General features: G+C 43.2%; 2 protein-coding genes across 15 annotated transcripts in view; one reads left to right on the top strand and one right to left on the bottom strand.

Moving 5' to 3' along the window:
• On the top strand, positions 1 to 10,955 carry LOC101960875 (paired immunoglobulin-like type 2 receptor alpha). Of its 2 annotated transcripts, XM_013360051.4 has the most exons (7): positions 4 to 289; positions 605 to 991; positions 5,732 to 5,929; positions 7,675 to 7,705; positions 8,584 to 8,633; positions 8,866 to 8,897; positions 9,462 to 10,955. In XM_013360051.4, the coding sequence occupies exons 1-7, from the start codon at positions 235 to 237 to the stop codon at positions 9,582 to 9,584; spliced, it is 876 nt and encodes a 291-aa protein (XP_013215505.2). In that variant the 5' UTR covers positions 4 to 234; the 3' UTR covers positions 9,585 to 10,955. The 2 variants fall into 2 exon arrangements, with proteins under 2 accessions (XP_040132878.2, XP_013215505.2); XM_040276944.2 differs by lacking the exon at positions 5,732 to 5,929 and having other exon boundaries at positions 1 to 289.
• Zcwpw1 (zinc finger CW-type and PWWP domain containing 1) overlaps positions 10,297 to 19,990 on the bottom strand; it is a 21,365-nt gene continuing 11,671 nt past the window's right edge. For 11 of the 13 annotated variants that reach the window (XM_040276938.2, XM_040276934.2, XM_040276937.2 and 8 more), the window contains 10 exons: positions 16,991 to 17,107; positions 16,169 to 16,289; positions 15,403 to 15,478; positions 14,750 to 14,854; positions 13,712 to 13,795; positions 13,090 to 13,156; positions 12,632 to 12,723; positions 11,960 to 12,020; positions 11,312 to 11,449; positions 10,297 to 10,762 (listed from right to left, as the gene is read on the bottom strand). In XM_040276938.2, coding sequence (XP_040132872.2) covers positions 10,443 to 10,762; positions 11,312 to 11,449; positions 11,960 to 12,020; positions 12,632 to 12,723; positions 13,090 to 13,156; positions 13,712 to 13,795; positions 14,750 to 14,854; positions 15,403 to 15,478; positions 16,169 to 16,289; positions 16,991 to 17,107 — 1,181 coding nt within the window. In that variant the 3' untranslated portion in view covers positions 10,297 to 10,442. Of the gene's footprint in view, positions 10,793 to 11,311; positions 11,450 to 11,959; positions 12,021 to 12,631; positions 12,724 to 13,089; positions 13,157 to 13,711; positions 13,796 to 14,749; positions 14,855 to 15,402; positions 15,479 to 16,168; positions 16,290 to 16,990; positions 17,108 to 19,990 lie in introns of all 13 variants that reach the window. The other 2 variants (XM_040276936.2, XM_040276939.2) reach the window with 2 other exon arrangements.

A 19,990-nucleotide genomic window follows, 5' to 3' on the forward strand; every position in this document is an offset into this window, starting at 1 on the left:
CATCCTGGGTTGTGGCCCAAGGACAGGGCCGCCTTGCCATTGACCACAGGGAGGCTCTTCTGCAACAGAGGAAAAGAAGAAGCCAGATTAACAAAGGAAGTGCTGGTCACCCAGGGAGGTGGGAAGGACTCCAACCTCCTGCAGTCCTCTGAAGGGTCTGGCTCTGGCTCCTCCACAGGCCTCCACTCCTGTCCACACAGCTCTGCTGTCTCATCCCCTGGAGGACGGCAGACCATGGGTTGTGTCCTGCTTCTGCTGCTGCTGCTGCCAACAGCATCCCTGAAAGCTGGTGAGTGGCCAGGATGCCCCTAGTGGGGCTCTGCCTAAGCCACAGAAGGGGCTGGTGGTAATGGCTGGGCATATGCAGAGGGGTAAGTTGGAGAGGGCAGCCAAACTCCCACCCCCAACAAGGAGGTAGACATCCCATGTGTGGGTCCACCTCAACCCTTCACCCTCTTTCCTCCTCCAAGCCTAGAGGGGGGCACCGGAGGGACAGCCCTGTCATCTGTCCCACGACCGCCTGTGGAAGAAGGTGCTAGGAGGTCTGGGGTAATCTTATCTGTCTCTTATGGTAGCTTGATATTCTCTCCCTTCCCTCCTCAAGGTTACTCAGCAGCATGCAGCAAAGGCTACCTCTATGGGGTCTCCCAACCAGAACACCTCGAGGCCCCCAAGGGTGACTCCATTTCAATCTCTTTCACCTTCTGTTACTCCTGGGTGTTAGCCAAGAATCCTGACGTGAGAATATCCTGGAGACGGAAGGAGTTCCATGGGCCATTTTTCTACAACCACACCTCATCTTTTATCCATGAGGATTACAAAAACCGGCTGTCTATGAACTGGAAAAAGGGTCAGAATTTCGGCTCCCTCATCATCCAGAACCTGCGGGAGGAGGATGAGTCTACGTACTTCTGCCGAGTCCAGCTGAATACGAAGGAAGGCACAAAGCAGTGGCAGTCCGTCAAGGGGACCACAGTTACCATCACCCACAGTGAGCCCACCCCAGCTGAGGCCTCAGTGTCCTTGGAGTTCTCATCCCCTAACCGAACCCCACACTTGCTTGCCCTTCCCCAGGACCCCCTCCCTGCTCCCTGGCCCCTCCCCACACCTCTGCCAACTTTACCTTTGTCCTTCCCCATAATCATCCCTAAACCTGAGCTGCTTCTCCAGACTTTGCCCCTCTAGGTCCCCTCCAGATCCAGCCCTACCCAACTCCCAGACCTCAGCATCCACCAGACTCACCAGTTATCCTTCCTTTTTGCTCCAAACGGGCCCTTCTACCCCCGCCCCATGACTTCTAGGTGGATTTGACCTAAGATGCAGCTTGCCATTGCTTGGTCTTGTGTCTGGGCCCCAGTTACCCCTAGGGTGAGCATGTACCTTGTGAGTCCCCACTGCCCTCAGCTCAGCCCAGAATACACAGCATGTGCACCTCCAGGCCCTGGGAAGCCCCCAGTCTGCTAATCTCCCAGCTCCCTCTCTTGCTCGGCTTCCCAAAACCCATCCCTCATCTCTCCCTGCCCAGGCTCTTCTGTCCCCTGTCCTACTTCCCTCTTCTCCTTCCTCATCCCTCACCATTAGGGAGCCTCCTCCTCTGCCACACACCACTCCTTCTCTCCCACACACCCCTCCTCCTCTCCCACACACGTTCTAATCACAATGTCCCCATCTTGCACCATGTTTTTCTCCTCTGTCCTGGTCACAACGAAGCACCTCTGCAGTGGTAGTAACAGCAGCTCTCACTTGCTAGCTGCACCAGGGCCCTGCCAGATAACTGGACATTTTCTCAGTTAACCTTCACCACGACCCTGCAGTAACAGAAAAGGTCATCTCATCTTTATTTTAAAGTTAGGGAAACTGAGAGTAGCAGAATCCGAACATCTGCCCAAAGTTACACTAGTGGTATACATGGGATGTGAAGGGACAGTTAAACGGCAGAACCCTGGTCTCCTAACCATCAGCCACACACCTTGCCTATTGAGTTGGCCCCAATTCGTCTCTCGACTTATATTTTAACCTAATAATTAGGACCATTCACAGACGCTTCAGTAGCACTCCATAGGGGCGTTGGAATTGGGACCTGTCTGTGTCTGGGGGGCTCTCAGGAGGCCTTCAGGTGGAGGCTATAAGGCAGTACATTGCCTCTAGAAATTTTTTCAGGAATCTAATAATCGACTAAATGGGTTTCCCTTTCATAATGACCCATGCTAGCAAATCTCCATGACAGTGATTAATGACTCCTCCCTACCAGAGCAGACCCAGCCTCCCATGGTGAACCACTGTCCTATCTTAACCACTGTGCTGGTTTTAGAATAAATAGACAGTTTCGCTACAGCCTTAATTAAGTAAGATAGCTTGGATTTATATTTCCAGTGCCTCCTACCCACTTCCTTAAATGGCCTTTTCTGAGAGATTTTGGGTTTTCTCAGGCCCCTCTTCCTCCTTCTCTAATTCCTGTTTGCTTTTCTCCTTTCTTTGTCTTCAGTCAGATTGACTATGAGGTTTTTGCTTTGGTTTGGGTTTGGGTTTTGTGGTGCTAAGGATCAAACCCAAGACCTTGCACCTGCTAGGCAAGTTCAATATCACTGAACTACACCCCCATCCCAACAGTAAGTTTTTTTTATCAATAAATTACTTTTTTTTTTCTTTATTTGTTGGTGCTGGGAATTGAACCCAGGGCCTTGTGCATGCTAGGCAAGCACTCTACCAGAGCTTAACTGGGCCTTGCTAAATTGCTGAGGCTAATAAATTACTTTTTAATTAATCCAACTAACCTAATATTCACACCCATAATTTTAAAAGCCAAAATAAAGAAAATGATAAAAAAGATATGGTTGCTAGGCACAGTGGTACGCCTGTAATCCCAGGGGCTCGGGAGACTGAGGCAGGAAGATGGGAAGTTCAAAGCCAGCCTCAGCAACTTAGTGAGGTCCTAATCAACTCAGTGAGACCCTGTCTCTAGGTAAAATACATAAAAGAGCTGGGGATGCAGCTCAGTGTTTAGCCTCTGGGTTCAATCCCCAGTACCAAAAAAAAAGGTTTTCATCCAATTGAAGTACCAGCATGCAAGATATCACAACTGAAAGAATATTTGCAGTAAATATAACTGTTTGTGGTTGGCTTATTAATTTTTTTACATAACTTTACTTTTATAACCAAATCTAATTGTTTTCATTTGTGAAAATTCTATTTTAAACAAAAATTTCCATCTCCCACTAGAGGCTGAAAATATTTACTTTAAAATTCTTCTAAATTTTTGCTCACATCTTTACATAGTTTCATTTCTTTTCACAAAACATCTTTAAAATACTGAGAACTTATTTTTATATATGGTATGAAGTACAAAACTAAATTGATTTTTCTACAACTAGATTTTTAATCAACTAAATTGATTTTTAAGTAACTAATATATTATCCCAGTCCTTTTGTTGTTGTTTTTATTTTGTGGTGCTAGAGATTGAACCCAGGCGTTACACATGTGACAGTTCTCCACCTCTGACCTACACCCCCAGCAGCAGCCCTGGTCTTCATCTGTGTCACTGATATTTTTCTTATATCAGTAGCATGCTGTTTTAGTGACACTAATTTTCATGTTTCAATAGAAAAATTATTTCGATCTCAAACACATATTCTTGTCTCAAACACTGTGATATTATGGCCTTCCTATTCTTACACTTAGAGGTTTGAATTGGTTTGCCAAATTCAGGAAAATAAAAAAAAAAAATTCAGGCTGGCTCAGTGGTAGAGCACTTGCCTAACACATGTGAGGCCCTGGGTTCTATTCTCAGCACCACTTAAAAATAAATAAAATAAAGGTCTATTGACAACGAACAAAAGAAAAAAAATGAAAGACACTCATTGGGATATTTTAAAACACAATGGCATTATATCAATAAAGCAATCAACAGAAACTGAGATCAGCATGACATGCCACTTTCCCACACAGGAACGGGTTCTGTTTTATACCCCTTACTAGACCTTGGCAGTGTTCTAAAAGGTCATGTAAATGTTTCATAGAATGTTCCTCTTTATGTTCTCTATTTTCATAAGTAGGTAATATTCTAGATTAGCTTTTGATATCTTCAACAAGTTTTTACAAAAATTAAAGCATAAATTCTGATCCAGGTGGTAGTGTGCGTGTGTGTGTGTGTGTGTGTGTGTGCGCGCGTGCGCGCGCACACATGTCTACCTTAATGTCCTGTATGCACATATCTACCTTAATGTCGCTACAGCCTTAATTAAGCAAGATAGCTTGGATTTATGGCAGCATCCTCCCTATTTCCTCCACTCACTCCTAAAATCTACTAAGATGATAGCAAAGGGAACTTTATTAGGCAAAAATACTCAAGAACAAAAATACATGTGTGAGCTAAGTGTCCAAAGGCAAACTTGGGAGGCTGGAAAGACTGCTAGAACTGACTCAGGAGACCAGAGTTGCTGAAGCCAGCAGTAGGGAAACTCAGAAGATACAGCACAAAACAACAACAGTTCCAACACAAAATCCCTTGAGGGTTCTATAATGCCAACCCCAGGTATCCCAGAAAGTGGGAGTGAAGATGTATTTGGAAATTACAACACAGTTGAAAATCTTAAGTTGGGGAAACTCCATTCCTCCCAGGCAAAGAATGGAGGTTTGCTTTCCAGAACAGGTGAACCAGAGGGATTCTGGGGTGAGAAACCCCAGACACAACTGGGCAAAAAGACTGGGGTCTCATCCTTGCACGGAATCCCCCACCACCACCACTGATGACTGTTGCCTAGTGTCAGTTGTGCCTGGAAAGCCCAAAGCTAGAGCCCCACTTTTCAACTATGTTTACATTAAACACTTAAGAACAACTCCTTCCAGGAAATGCAGACAGCAAAACAAACAGGAGGGTGAAAAATGGACCTTGGGGGAAGATGACCTCCAAGGAGGAAGGAAACAGGTCCCATATGCTGATCATTGTCTCAATAGTAACATAGGAAGCTGAAAAACCATGGTTGAATGCCTGGAATTCCCAAGGAAAATCATTTCATTTCATTCATTCACTTAACAAATATAGATTGAGTGCCTATCATGTCAGGTGCTAACTGGGCCCTGGAGAAAGTCATTAAAAACACCCAAAGATAGGACCTACTTTGGAGTGGGAGAAGAAAAAAATGTATAAATGAATTTTGTATGTGAGTCAATTGGTGGTGAAAAAAGCAGAGGAGAAAAGGCAGTAGAAAGAGTGGGATAGAGATTTCTAAGGGTATTTCTTCGTACAGATTGAATTGGGAATGCCAACGATGACTCCAAGGCCCTTGGCCGGAAGCATCTTGAAGGACAGTATTGCCATTTATTGTGGGGAGGGAAAGAAAATGAGGAGGAACAGGTGTGGGAGGAAATGAAGATCTCTGTTTTGAACACTTAAGTCAGTTGTTACTAGACATACAAATGGCAGCATGAGGAGGCATTAAGACATGAATCAGCAGTGCAGGGAGAAAGTTGACTGATAGACTTGGGAGTAATCAGGATATTAATGGGATTTAATATCATGTGACTGGATAAGATCAGTAAGTGGTGTAGAGTCAGATGTAAGCTGGGCTGTCTGGCTTCTCAGCATTTAGCATTTTTTACTCTCTCCTTATATGAACTCCTGATGGTTGCTCCCCTACCCATATTTCCCAACTAGTGAACAAGATTCGAAACCTCACCCAGATACCCCCACTTCTCCAGTGGAGGGTCTGCTTATTTTTCATCTTTCTCCAGTTGCCAAGACCACCATGCAAACTCCCATCAGCAAAACCTCCAAAACCACGACTGGTATAGAGGTCACAGAGAGTAAAAGGAGATCAGGGTCTCAGCCCCTGAGTCTGGGAGCTGCAGTAGGAGTGGCACTGGCCATTGCTGTGTTTGTAACTGCAATTCTGGCATTGATGGTCTTCCTCAGGTGGAAGAGAAGAAGAGGTAAGCTTGACCCTCTACCCAAGCTTCCAAATTGGGTGATCCTTAACATTCACCTGCATCAGAATCAGTGAAGGTGCTTCTTAAAAATGCAACTCACTGTGGGGCTCCCCTCAAACTCACCAAGTCAGGCTCTGAGGTCTGAGCTTGGAAATCTGCCTTTTTATAATCCCTACAAGTAGGATCAAGTTCTGAGAACCATCAATCCCTGTCTACACAACTGGGTCATCTGCCAGTTCTTCTCACTTTAAATAGTCATGTCTCATCAATTCTTACCTTTTGGTTCATAGAGAAGGGAGGGCTTACCCTGGGAAAAGTAAAGGAGAGAGCAGAAGGAACAGAAAGTTGGATCAGCTCAGCAAGGATTGGTCCACTGCCCACTTTCCAAAGAGCCTGGTTTGAAACTGGAGAATCAAAGTGGGTAGAGTGGAGTCAGTTTTCAAGAAACTTAGTAGTAGAGGTGGTGGTGGTGGGAGAAGCAAGGTGGGGAAAGATCACAATCCCATTTATTATAGAATCAAAAATAAAATAAAATACTTGGAAACAATGTACAAAACATTGTGGAAGGGCTGGGGTTGCAACTCAGTGGTAGAGCACTTGCCTAGCATGTGTGAGGCACTGGGTTCAATCCTGTGGACCACATAACAATAAATAAAGTATTATAGCCATCTACAATTTAATTTTAAAAAAAATTAAAACATTATGGAAAGAAACTAAAGAAAGCACAAATAATTGGAATGACAGCTCGTAACCATGAATTGAATTAATGTTAAGATGCCCCATTACCCAAAGGAATCTACAGATTCAGTGCAATCCATGTCAAAATCCCAATGGCATTACTTTCTGAAATGAAAATTTCATCCTAAAATTAGAATTTCAAAAATCACCAAATAAGTCAGTCATGGTGTGCACTCCTGTAATCCCAGTGGCTCAGGAGGCTGGGGTGGAAGAACGGCAAGTTCAAAACCAGCCTCAGCAACTTAGAAAGACCCTGTCTCAAATTAAAAAATTAAAAGGGCTGGGGATGTGGCTCATTGATTAAGCACTTCTGGGTTCAATCCCTGGTACTAAAAAACAAAAACATTCCAAATAGCCAAGTGTGGAGGACCCACACTTCTTGATTTCAAAACAATACAAAGCTACAGTAATCAAAATAGCCTGGAACTGACATAAAGACAGATATTGGAACAAAATAGAGAACCCAGAAATAAACTCTTGAATTTACAATCAAATGATCTTCAACAAGAGTGCCAAGATGTCTAAATAGGGAAAAAGAGGACCAACTGAGAGTTAAGAGGAATGGTCCACAGAGGCAGTAGAAGTCTTGAACACAATTCCAACCCTGGGGCTGAATCTGCAACAGGAAGAAGCAGCCAGCACTAAGGAGAAAGTGCTAGAAGATGTTTTTGTGAAAGGAAGGAAAGAACAATGGAGGAAAGCAAGGAGGAACATAGGAGTGGGCAAGAAGTTCAAGGGGGAAGAAGGAAGTAAAGTTTGGAGATAGGGCAAGGATGAAGGGGTAATTGACCAGAAGAGCTTGTCTTAGGATTTGCTGTACAGGACAGTAAGAGGTGAGAGCTGGTTGCAGAATGCCAGCTGAGACCCAAGCCCTTTCCTGGCTGTTGGGGCAGAACTTCTCTGGTACACTAGTTCCTTAGAAAGATTGTCTGAGTGCAGGACACAGCTAAGAAGGTGGGATGGAGGATCATCATGGATGTCACACTGACGTGCTGTTGGTTTTCCTACAGATCAGCCTACCAAAGCCCAAAGCCCAGCCAAGTGAGTATTTGTCCTCCCAAGACTGGGGGAGAGGGGCTGGTTTGGGAAGTCTCCTTGGGAAAACCATACAAGGTGCCTGTTACAGCCACTCTTCCATCCCCGACTCTTTTGTCCTCCAACAGACCAGACTCTGTACCTTCACAAGCTTTATTCCCTGATAATGACCAGAATGCACAGGCTTTCAGCTATTCTCCTATCCAGAACTGCTCCCTCCAGTCTTTCTCCTGGATCCTCTTTCCTTCCCTCCTTCATTTCTAAGCTGCAACTTGTGTTCATCTGGTTTCCCCTCAGACTTGAACATGTCTTCCTGGACACATCCAGCTCCCCAGATCCTCTTGTCATTCTTGCTGCCTGTCCAGTCTGTCCTTTTCCCCTGATGAATACCCCACGAACCCCAGGCATCCTCTGCCCCAGCTCACCATCTCTCTCGTCCTTTCCTCTTCATCCTCCCATTACCATACTTTCCCAATTAAGGTCTCTATCTCTCTCTTCTCTCCCTGCCCAGCTGCTCTTCTCCCCATCTCCAGGTCCCTTCTTCTTCCAGAGACTCAGCCTGAGCAAGGGCCCAGAAAACCTAAATTTGTTCTGTTCTCCCAGTTTTAGCCAAGGCAGTACCCTCCCTACCTCTCCTAAGTGCCCCCAATACAAGCAGCTTCCCTCGAAAACCCACCTTTAGTTGGTGCTAAGACCTCTGCTGGACATCCCCACCAAGGGCTCTGATTCCTCTTCCAGGCAGCCTCCTTCTGGGGGGCCTAACACCATCACATTCATCCTGTGTACCAGGGCAGATTGTAGTGCCCCCCAAAAGGAGAACCAGCATGACTTGACTCCCTGTGCCCAACCTCTAACCTACTTCTCAACCTTTTGTCCCCATGCAGTGAACTCTTCTCAAATACTGAGGAGCAATATGAGAATGTTGAGTATAGAGGTAAGTCCTACCATCACCATTCCCAAGCTTCCCAGGCCCTTCCTTCTTCCCCCAAACACCTGCTACCTCCACATGCACCACCTCTGTGCTCTCCCCCATTCTGTTCCTCACTTTTTCCCTCCCATGTGACCTGCCCATAACCTAACGATACTGGGTGCCACAGCCCCTATCATTTGTCCACCTGTCTGCCATACCACTTGTTCTCAGCACTCCTTGGTTTTCCCCTCCATAGGACACAACATACACTTGAAAGTGAAACCTGAGGTAAGCAGCTCAAACTTGGCCCTGAAGGAGGTAAGGGGGATTTGGAGAAGGTAGTATGCAAGGAATGGAGGGCCTGTGGTGTAGGCAAGGTACTCAAGATATAGGTCTTTGCTTTAGGAGAGGAGAGCCAGGCCCCAACATGACTTGACTCCCTATGCCCTATACTCCCTATAACTTATTTCTTCAGAACAGAATATAGGTTCTTTTCTGGGGAGCCTCCATTCTGGGGTCTAGGCCCTTCTCTCCCCTCCAAGGGACAAGGCCACATGATGAGCTGGTGGGTTCAGCCCTTTGGCATCATTCTAACTTCTTTTTCCTGAGACAAGTTGGTTACTGAAGCCTTGGTTTGGGGAACTTGAAATTTTTTCTTAAAGCCTAGATGCAATGAGAATAAAGTTCAGAGTCCTATAAGGCAAGATTATGCTGGCTTAGTAAGATTCTAAATACCTATGCAAAAAAAAAACGTATCTGTGGAAAAGATCGCAGTATAAAGAACATGGGCTTTTGGGTCAGAAAAAGTTGGATTAAAGCCACTAACATCCTCTTCTTTTGGTTCTCACCCAGGAAGACAACATTGTCTATGCCTCCCTTTCCCTCTCTAACTTGACCTTGCCAGGAGCAGCTCCGAGCCACACTCTTCATGGGGGCTCCCCAGAAAAGAGCCTATATTCTGTTCTGAAGACCTAAAGAGTGGGGTTGAAATGATGATCTTAGATTCAACTATGCTTAGGGCTGGAGTTGTGGCTCAGCCGTAGAGCACTTGCCTAGTACATGCAAGGACCTGAGTTCGATCTTCAGTACCACATAAAAAATAAAAAATAAAAAAAATTAAGAATATTTTTAAAAAAGAATCAACTATGCTTCCAATGGGAAAAATCACAGCTTCCAATTACTAAAACCAGACAACTCAGAAATCAGGAAGTTTGAAGGACACAAAGAATTTGGTACAGCCATTTATAGTCAAGCCATCTCCTCTAGAATTTTTTTTCTCAGTGACTATCTCAGGCCAGGAAACACAAATCCCCCAACCCTGGTAGCCACCACAGAACCAAGGACTGCTTCTGATCTAACCATCATCTACCCTCACCGTAACCACTAGCATTATTCTAATTATTCCATCACCTCATGAAAACATCAATCCTACTTAGACCATGTGCCCATTTGAGGCATGAAGAGATAGTTCAAGTGCTTGCCCAAGGCTATAGAGCTGGCTAGTATCACTGAGCCAGGATCTGAACCCAGACCTACCCTTTTGGAGGTTCTCCCAGGACTCAGGTCTCACTGCCTTCCCCAGGTCCTATGACATGCAAGCCTCCCATCAGAGGCACTGATATGCCACAGTAACATGTGGAAGGAAAGAAGCCAAAATGAAGCACTGCTTAGACAGAAGCCAAACAAATCACATCAGTAACCTGCTTTATTAACACATAAACTACACAACTGACTTGAACTTGTAGCCAACTAACAACCCCAAAATTATCAACTGCTCAGGGGCCCCCCAAGAGACTCCCCTGCTGCAGAGAATAGTAGGATAAGAGCAGAGGACTACTCCTCAAAGAAGGCTGCAGGGAACCCCTCTGCATCCTCTCCATGCTGTGGCTCCCCTTGCTCCTTGGACTCTCCTCCAATATCTTCCATGAGTTGCTCCAGGTCCAGGTCACTGGAAGCTTCATCTTCAGTGGGGATACTTTCAGCCTTCTTAGTCGGTGGTTCCTGGGGTCTAGGCCCTTCTTTCCCCTCCAAGGGACAGGCCATGTGATGAGCTGGTGGGGTCAGGCCCTTCGGCATCATTCTAAGTTCTTTTTCCTGAGACAAGTTGGTTGCTGAGGCCTTGGTTTGGGGAACTTGAAATTTTTTCTTAAGGCCTAGATGCAATGGGAATAAAGTTCAGAGTCCTAAAAGGCAAGATTATGCTGGCTTAGTAAAATTCTAAATACCTATGCAAAGAAAACATATCTGTGGAAAAGATCACAGTATAAAGAACATGGGCTTTTGGGTCAGAAAGACTTGGATTAAAGCCATGGATATCCATATGCTCAACATGGGTCTTAAAACAAATTTTAAACTCTTTGAGTTTCATCTGTCCTATATTTAAAATGTCAAATATCCAATCATAAAGCTACAGAAATAAAGAAAAGAAACAAGCAGGAAAGTACCCATCTAGCCAGTATATAGTAACATTCAATAAACATTCTCTTCTCCTCAGTATTCTCCCCTCCCTGGAATCAATCAACTCAAAACCCATCATGCTTTCATACTGTGTGTGCCGGGTAAATGTGAGGCATGCGCTTTCATTCTGATTTTCATTCCTTCTTTAATGTAATGAAAAGCTGTAGAATTTTTCAGAAATGATCCTGGAGAGGATATGCAGTTATGGACCTCGTTTCTCCAGTGTTTTATACCTTGAGCCTTACCTGGCTGGTCCAGATCAGAATTCCTTTGTCCTTCTTTCCTTCCCGTAATAGGTGCAGGAGGCACTATGGATTCACTGCCCAGAGGTCTCTTCACTATCTTCTTTTTTAGGGTCCTGTCTTGTCTATCTGCCATGGCTGCTTCACCCCAAACCCAAAAATATCAAGGACATTTTTTTCTTTCTCAATAACAACTTGGAAAGGGCAGACTATCTCCCAACATTTAGCCTCTGCCTTGCTCCACATCTTCTGCTCATTCTCAATCTAGTGAGCTCTCTCAGTGGCTTCCAGTTCCCCATCCCGCTTGTTTTTTTTTGTTTGTTTGTTTTTGTTTTTTACATCCCGGGGGCCCCTCCCTCCCCCGCCCCATCTTTTCCTTCTCTTCACTGTTCTCCTGAGAGTCGGCCTTCTCTAGGAAGCCATCCTTATTGGCTAAGAATTTAAAACTTCCCATCTTTAACCTAACATTTTATAAAACACAGAAATGAGGAACCTACAGTTTCTTCCCTGATACAATCAGCTAGTCCTGCCTGTGTTTTCAGGTCTTGGAGCTGAGATAGATGGACCCAGCTACCTGAAGACTCCTAATACTCTCTGCTTCTGCCCTGCCTTAACTGTGAGACGCAGCCCCTTTCCAGCAGGCTCGCTTACGTCTTGCCTTGGGCTTTTTTGAATGTGTTTTGGTTGGCTTTGGTCCAGGCAAAGTTGGATCCTGTGAATAGAATAGGGGAAAAAAGGATAAATTCAGTCATATAACTGTCTTAATAGACTGGGATGTTATAGAATAGCGGGTGGGTTTTAGGGAATCAACGGTCACCTTCCCATTTTGTTTGGTATTAGTCAATGCAAGGTTTTAATGCATAAAAAAAGGAAATAAAGCTAGGTCACAAGCATGGTAAAAGCTGATAAATTAAAAATTAAAAATAATTAAAAGAGAAAGTGAAAAATCTATATTTTATATTCCTGAATAAGAGATGCTAAGTAACTGAGTGAATGAATATCCTAAGGGTCCACAGAGGAAAGAAAAGAGTAAAAAAGCAATCTGCTCTTCTCTCAAATTTCTCCAGAAAGGACCACAGAAATATGGTATAAATTGAGATTTTAATAAAAAAAAATGTTCTAAAGATGTGAGAAATTGAGGGAACAAGGACTGCAGAGAGCCTCCCTTGGTGGAGACCTCTAGGACATAAGACCAGCCAGCTGGTCTCACCTGAGACAGAAATGAAATGGATAATAGCAAATGTAAACGCATCACAACCAGTTCCTTACAGGACTCTCCTAAAAGGCGATCCTGATATAACCAATATTTAAAGCTAATCTTACTCTCTTCTCTTCTTTCTCCTCCTCTATCTCTGATTCCTCCTCTTCTTTTTCCAAGTAGGACTCTGGGCTATTAGCCCCAGAAAGTATTAGGTCTAAAACAGGAAAAGAAAAGAAAGGCTAAATAATTTTTACAAAAAAAAGTTGGTGAATTATGAAGCTGATGCCAGAGAATCCATCTTCTAACTCTGCCTTCTGTGTCCAAATGATATTTTCCTCATAAAATTAGTTCCCAAATATCATGATTCTACCCTCTTCAAAGCTCATTACTATCCATCTACATTCTCTTTTCACCCTCTTTTTCCCCATTCTTCTCTCCATCCATCTGTCGATCCATCCTGAATACTGGATCAATGAAATTCACAAGAGTCTCCTATTACAGAATCCAGAACCAAGCTTGAGCTGCCACTTTCATGGAAGAGTCTCTCCCCTTCCTCTTCAGCCTCCCCCTCCACTTCTACCTTTTCCATTTCCACTGCTGTCAGATCCACTGTAACGGCTCCAGAAACCAAATAAGTTGACCCGCTCCTGAGGGAACCAAGAAACAAAAACATCATCCACTATCTTCCTAAGGGAGCCTTTGCCCTCTGTCTTCTAAATTTTAGTTCTGACAAAATTTGTATTCATTTTCCACACCATTTTCACTTGAAATATTATATTAGGCCTATCTGGACTTTTATAGAGATTAACTGTAATCTATTTTCCCAGTTTATTCATAATTCGACAAGTAACAGGGAAAGAGAAATTCAGTTCGTCATTCTCAACCCCACCCTTACCCCCATAGGCAGAATCTGAGACTGAAAAACTCTCAGATTAAAAGAGATTAGGGTACAAATATCTGAGACTTGAAGTTAAATAGGGAGGTAGGCTGACCTCTACCACAAACTGTCTCTTTGGGCTGAGAGAAGATCCCACTTGTTCAAGGACATGGGAAGAAATGGATGACTTCAGGAATCAAGGGAATCTGGTATTAGAAAAAAGAGTAGTTCTAAGATAACAACTATGGAATGCAGTGGGGAGTATGGTTTTCTTTGTGTCTAAGTCCCAAATAAAAGCAAGTATGTGATCTGAACACTCTCCCACCCCAATGTTGATCTGTTCTGCCTTCTGAGCCATCATGATGGCTGCCACCAGTTTCTGGCTGTAGTCCTTATTCCTGCACTTTTTCTGAAATGGAAGAAGATTACAGTCAATAACAGACACTGCTTTAAAGATCAGTCAATAATAAATATTAGAGAAGTGATCCCAACATGCTGCAACCCACCAGACAGTATTTTAACTATTTGTTTCCAATTATTGATATGACACTCCTCTGTTCTCAGTCTTCTGCACTCAGAAACAGCACTCCTCTTCCTTCTAATAAACCTCTCACCAATTCCTAGAAAATTTTTCAATTGACATTTTGGTCTCCAAAGTAAATGTAAAGGAGTTTACATTTTTTTAAGCTTCTCACAAGTTTCTTTAGATTCAACTGTTTGATTTAATTCTGTTTCCTTTTCTAAGACCCCTGAATTGCTGGGCCTTTGCTCATCTTATAGCCACTGGACACAAAGTAACTCTAAGAAGGAAATATGACATACTTAACCCAGAAAGGCTTTGTGCCCCAGAGACATTTGGCAATGTCTGGAGACAATTTTTCGTTTGTCATGACTAGAAGCAGGGTCGGGGCAAGGCTAGATGCCAGAAGACCCCAGGGATGTTGATAAACGTTCTATAGTGCACAGGACAGCCCTCCACAACAAAAGATTATCTGATCCAAAATGTCCACAGCACTGAGAATGGTAAATCCTAAATTAATCTGGGCCCTCATGTCTGTCAGTCCTGATTTGGCTCAACTGTAGAGTACCTTCATCTTCAGGAAGGTCCACTATCTGCAAGCAGGGAAGGAGACTGAAAAAAATTGTTACCTTACTGCAACCCAGCAAAAAGAAGAATGCCTCGTGTACAATCTTACCCTTGGCATGACTGATCAGACCAAAGACCATCTCCAGACAGTTTCCCCTAGGAGCAGACTACACTTAATAAAGGGAAGATTTTTGTCTTCCAGTTCCTTGTATCACAAGAGACACCCCCCACCTCCCCACACACACCCCCCACCCCGGTCCACACAGGTTTGCTCACCATTCCCGCTAGCTCCAGGGACAGCTCCTGGAAATTCTTTAGCATGTTGACTGGGATCCAAGCACGAGAAACTGTTTCTCCAAAAAATGTCACGTGGTATTTAGACTGTAATAAAAGATAGTCTGTTTGGCTCTTGACCTCTCTACTTTTCTCCTCTTGCCACAAGAAGTGGAGAAAGATAAGGGGACTTACAAAGAAGGTGTTGCGCTTCATATATTCCCTGAAGTCTGAATCCCCTACTCCACCTCATCCCACTATTCCTTCATTTTGACCTCAGGAATTCTAGTCAAAGCATCTTTATCAAATCATAAATGCCCTACAAATGGGTAAAGATTTAATTAGGGCTGGGGATGTGGCTCAAGCGGTAGCACGTTTGCCTGGCATGCGTGCGGCCCGGGTTCGATCCTCAGCACCACATACAAACAAAGAGGTTGTGTCCGCCAAAAACTAAAAAAAATAAATAAATAAATTCTCTCTCTCTTTCAAAAAAAAAAAAAAGATTTAATTAAACACAAGTTTATTTCTTGGGGTGAGAACTTACCTCCATATTTCTAGCTCTAATTAAGGTCTTTTTTGCACTCAAGTCTGCTGCCTAAATCTATGTTTCCAACTCTAAATATCTTTTAGGATGGATATGCTTGTTTATTACTCACCGGCAGAGAATCAAGATGAGAAGCAAAGAGAAAATATTCCCCCAGGTCAGGATCAGATTCGACCATGCCTGGCCACCTGGGGAAGAGAGACAGGCATAGGGAATACAAGAGAAGACATCAGATAAACAGAACACAAGCTAATCAATATATCTGTACAGAAAAAGGCAATACATTTAGTGAACAAAGGATACAAAAGGTCCATCATTAGCCCCTCCAGTGGTCACTTTCAAATGACTAAAGTGACTTCCATCAATGTACACAGAAGGTCAGAGTCTTCCTAGTAGAGTTGTCTTACTCTTATGCACATTCCCACAACCGTGAGTACAAAATCTCTAAGGAAGAAACTATCCTAATCTTCCTCATTCTCTTCACTTTGCGTGTTCTCACAACTCAATATTTTAAAATGCCTTGGATCCCCCCCCTCCATTTTCTACCCAGGTATGGCAGCATTGCCAGACCTTTCTTCCTGAAACCTCAAGAAAACACACTCTTTCAAAACCCTCGAGCTTGATATTTTATCTTCTCCCTCACCTCATGATTCCCCAACCTATGACTGGGAAAAACAATGCTCAGAGAAAATAATTACTTGCTAAAGATCAGTCTAACTTAAGTTAGACCTTAACTTTGAGAAACCTTAGAAAGACCTTGTTCTTTCTAAGGCAAGTACTGTTCCCATTACAAATATCTGCCATTTCTTTCCCTCCCTGCTTGAATCTACCACTCCCAAGCTCAGGATGGATGTTTTCTCTTTATCATGGTGCCCTACCAGGGGTAACCATACTGCTTGGCCCAGATGATGGATCCTGGGACATAGGAGGCATAGGCCACATCACTCTCACGCCCTGTCCAGATCTCCTCAGGAATATCACAGCGATTATAATCCAAGTCTGCCAAGAGAGAGAAGGAATAAAAGGATAGGAAGACACTCATGAGGTAGAAATCTAGATGCAGGTTGTGAGAGAACAAGACGTAAGTAGTATAGGAAGCAGGCAGAACAAAAGTAGCACCTAGAGGAAAAGAATAGAGACCCATGGAAGAAATGCAGCCTGAGCCAGGAGAATTAGGAATGCTACCTCCTGATACTCTATATAGAGATTCCAAACTCCCACTTACAAACCCTGGTGTGACTCTGTTCCCATCCATGGAGCAGTATGAGAGTAATTTCTCAGAGACTATTTTCTCATGTGTAAAATAACTGAGCTAGACAAGATCATCATTATTTCTTCAAAGTAGTTTCAAACATTCTATAATTCTGCTTTCCCCTATAAATCCCATATTCCTTGCTATCTACCAGCCCAATATTCTAATCAGGATTGAAAGGATCAGACTAATACTGAAGAAAATGAAATTTACACAATACATATATTCAGAATTCCAGGCCCTTTTCTTCGTGTAACTCTACCGAATGTCTTTCTCCCACTATTTATGCCCATAGTCATCTCCACAGGATAAGAAGCTCCTTTCTCCCAGTCACTACAAGGCCCCCTTGAGCGTAAAATACACCCATGTCATAGTTAATCTAAGGGATACATATCAGGAAAGAAGGAAGAACAATAAAACTTGAAAAAAAAATTCTACTTTTTTCTACCTGTATTCTGGTCACAAGACCAATTATCTGGGAGAATTGAAGGGTCAATGTTCCCACGCAGCCGCCTCCATTTCTCACAGTTTGGAGAGGAACACTGGACCCAAACTAAACATTGACCTGTGACAAGAAAAAAATTTTTCATAAAGGACTCAAAAATAGGTTATTCCTTCTTCAATCCAACTAAAAATCAATATAACTTTCCCACTCCCCCAGAATCACATCTCTATATAAATCTTACATATCAACTAGTCCAATCCCTACCCCATGACTGGGAAAATCAATGCTCAGAGAAGATAATTATTTGCTGAAGATCAGACTAAATTAGAACTCGGAATTCAAGCAAGCAGAAGGATAGTTTCCTGTATTAATAGTTCTTAGATAAAAAGATTGCCTTAGGGATGCGGGTATAGCTCAGCAGTAGAGTGCTGGCATAGCATGTGTTGGGCCCAATGTGTTCAGTCCAATCCCCAACACTGCCCCCCCATCAAAAAAAAGTTGCCTGGTATTTTTCCTGAGAGTGCTTCATTCTCTGTTGTATGACACTACTGAAAGGTTCTTTTGAAGGGCTAACCAGCCTCCCTTGTGTTCAATATACAGTTCTTATCTGAATCTGTTACCAAATCACCAAATTGAAACCTGTAAGACCAACAGCCCTGGGTTCACCCTCCTCCCAAATACACTGATCTAAGTCTAGCACTTCTCTCCCATTTGCTTTGGGCCCCAAAGGCCAAGCCTCCATTTATCCATTACCTTCTAAATTCCCATCTCAGCCTCTATATTCCCACATCTTGACTTCATGTCCCACACACTTCCCCTCCCAAACTCTTCCAGAGTGTCCTTTGAAATTCCATAGACTTGAGCAACAAATGTTCACATATACTTAACCTCTGAGCCTCTGCCTCCTTTATGAAGCCTGAAGACATACTAATGACACTCAACCTCACCTCTACCCGAGCCCTCTAAGTGGATTCTGTCCCTTCTCACACTGTCCATCTCTCTCAGGACAGAATGTTGCGCCAGCATCATCCTTACTCCCATTGCTACTATATTTAAGTCTCTTCTTCCTTTGAGATTCTACCATTCTTTCATCTCCCCTGTAAATATGCTGGTATCCAGCTATCTTATTTTCTTCCATTTCTAGACTTCAGTCCAGATGACCACAGGAAAACCACCCAAAAAATCCCCATTCTCTCAGTTCCTTAAATTTTTCCTTCATGCCACCTCAGTAATCCACTCTCACTTCCACATGCCCCAACCAGCCATCTACGGGAATCGTAAACCCTTTGAACCATTTATTCAAATATCTTCTCTGACAAAAAAAAAAAAAAGAGCCCTGTCTGGGCTGGAGTTGTGGCTCAGTGGTAGAGTGCACAAGGCATGCACAAGGCACTGGGCTCAATCCTCAGCACCACATAAATTTAAAATAAAGATATTGTGTCCAGCTAAAACTAAAAAAAAAAAAAAATCCCTGTCCTCTCCTACCTCACCTATTCAATGAGCCCTATAGCAACTTTCTCAATCCACTATCTCCTCCTATCTTCTCTGCTTGGTAACAACCTCTATTCTTCACTCTGAACCAATCACCTTTGGTTCTCTAACACTTCCCTAGACTCTCTTGCAGACATCTTCAGCTGCCTTTTTATCTGTCCTTTCTTCCACCCATGACAAAACACCACCTTGAATGAACCCAGTTTCTTCCTTTTCTGTGCTTACACTCCTGAAACTGAAAGTTGCTAGAGAAAAACCAGGCACGTAGGTATCACTATATTTTCACAATTCATATCACCAACCATTATGTTCCTCTGGTAAGTTCACTCTCTCATGTGAAAGCAATAATTATTCACAAGAAAATTAATGGAAAGAAACCACTCTAATGATATAAAACTGGATATTTATGGCTTGGGATGAAATATCCAATGACAGCAATTTTTTAAAGTTTCTGTTCAAACAACTGAAAGGAAAAGACAATGTGCTCTGAAAAACTGATGTTCACCATATGTGGTTCCAGGATAATGAAGACTGATGTCATAGACACACATTAACAGCATTTCAATTGGCCATTCATTCCATAAACACTAGCATCCTGAGTTCTGTGTTACCTCATTCTCCTGTCCCCTCCCCTCATCTTTCAGACAGTTTCCTCCTCAGTTTCCTTTGCTAGATTCTCCTCATTCTCCATCCAATCTTTAAATGTCACAGTTCCAAAGCCCAATCACGGGCTTTCTTTCCCCACACTATACTTTCCCCTAGACAAGCTCACCCATTCCCATATCTTTGAAATCCATTTTCATACCCGAATTACAGATTCCACCTTGCCTTTTGGCATTGTGTGTGTGTGTGTGTGTGTGTGTGTGTGTGTTCTGCTGAGAACTGAACTTGGCCATGTGTACATACACTTCCATTGGACTAATCCCCAACCCTGATACTTTTATTTGGAAGTTTCACAAAGATCTCAAGTTTAGTACACCTAAACTTGAATCTTATCCCACAAATGTGTTGTTCTTCCACTCTTATCACTTTCTTTTACATAACTGCTTAAGCCCAAAACCAAACATCTTTGACAGAACCTTTCCTCTCTTCCTGTCCCCAATATCCAATTCATTATCAAGTTGTCACAATTTTAACTCTAAAACTTATCATAAAACTATCTATTTCTTTCTCTCTCTCCATTTTTATCATCCTAATCCCAGCCATGCTACCACTAACTTAGTAATTGGTTGACTCCTCCTTCTTTTCCCCATATTTCAACCACTAATTTATCACTAAAGGATCATTTTAAACATTAATTTGGCCAGGCATGGTGATGTACACCTGTAATCCCAACTACTCAGAAGGCTGAGCCAAGAGGATCACAAGTTCAAGACCAGCTTGAGCAATTTAGTAAGACCTTGACTCAAAGTGAGATTTTAAAAAGGGCTACGGACGTAGCTCAGTGGTATAGTACTTGCCTAGCATGTGCAAGGGTCTGGATTCTATTCCCCAGTATCATGCACATAAAAA

This window comes from Ictidomys tridecemlineatus, chromosome 10 (assembly GCF_052094955.1).
Source record: "Ictidomys tridecemlineatus isolate mIctTri1 chromosome 10, mIctTri1.hap1, whole genome shotgun sequence".
Lineage (NCBI taxonomy): Eukaryota > Metazoa > Chordata > Mammalia > Rodentia > Sciuridae > Ictidomys > Ictidomys tridecemlineatus.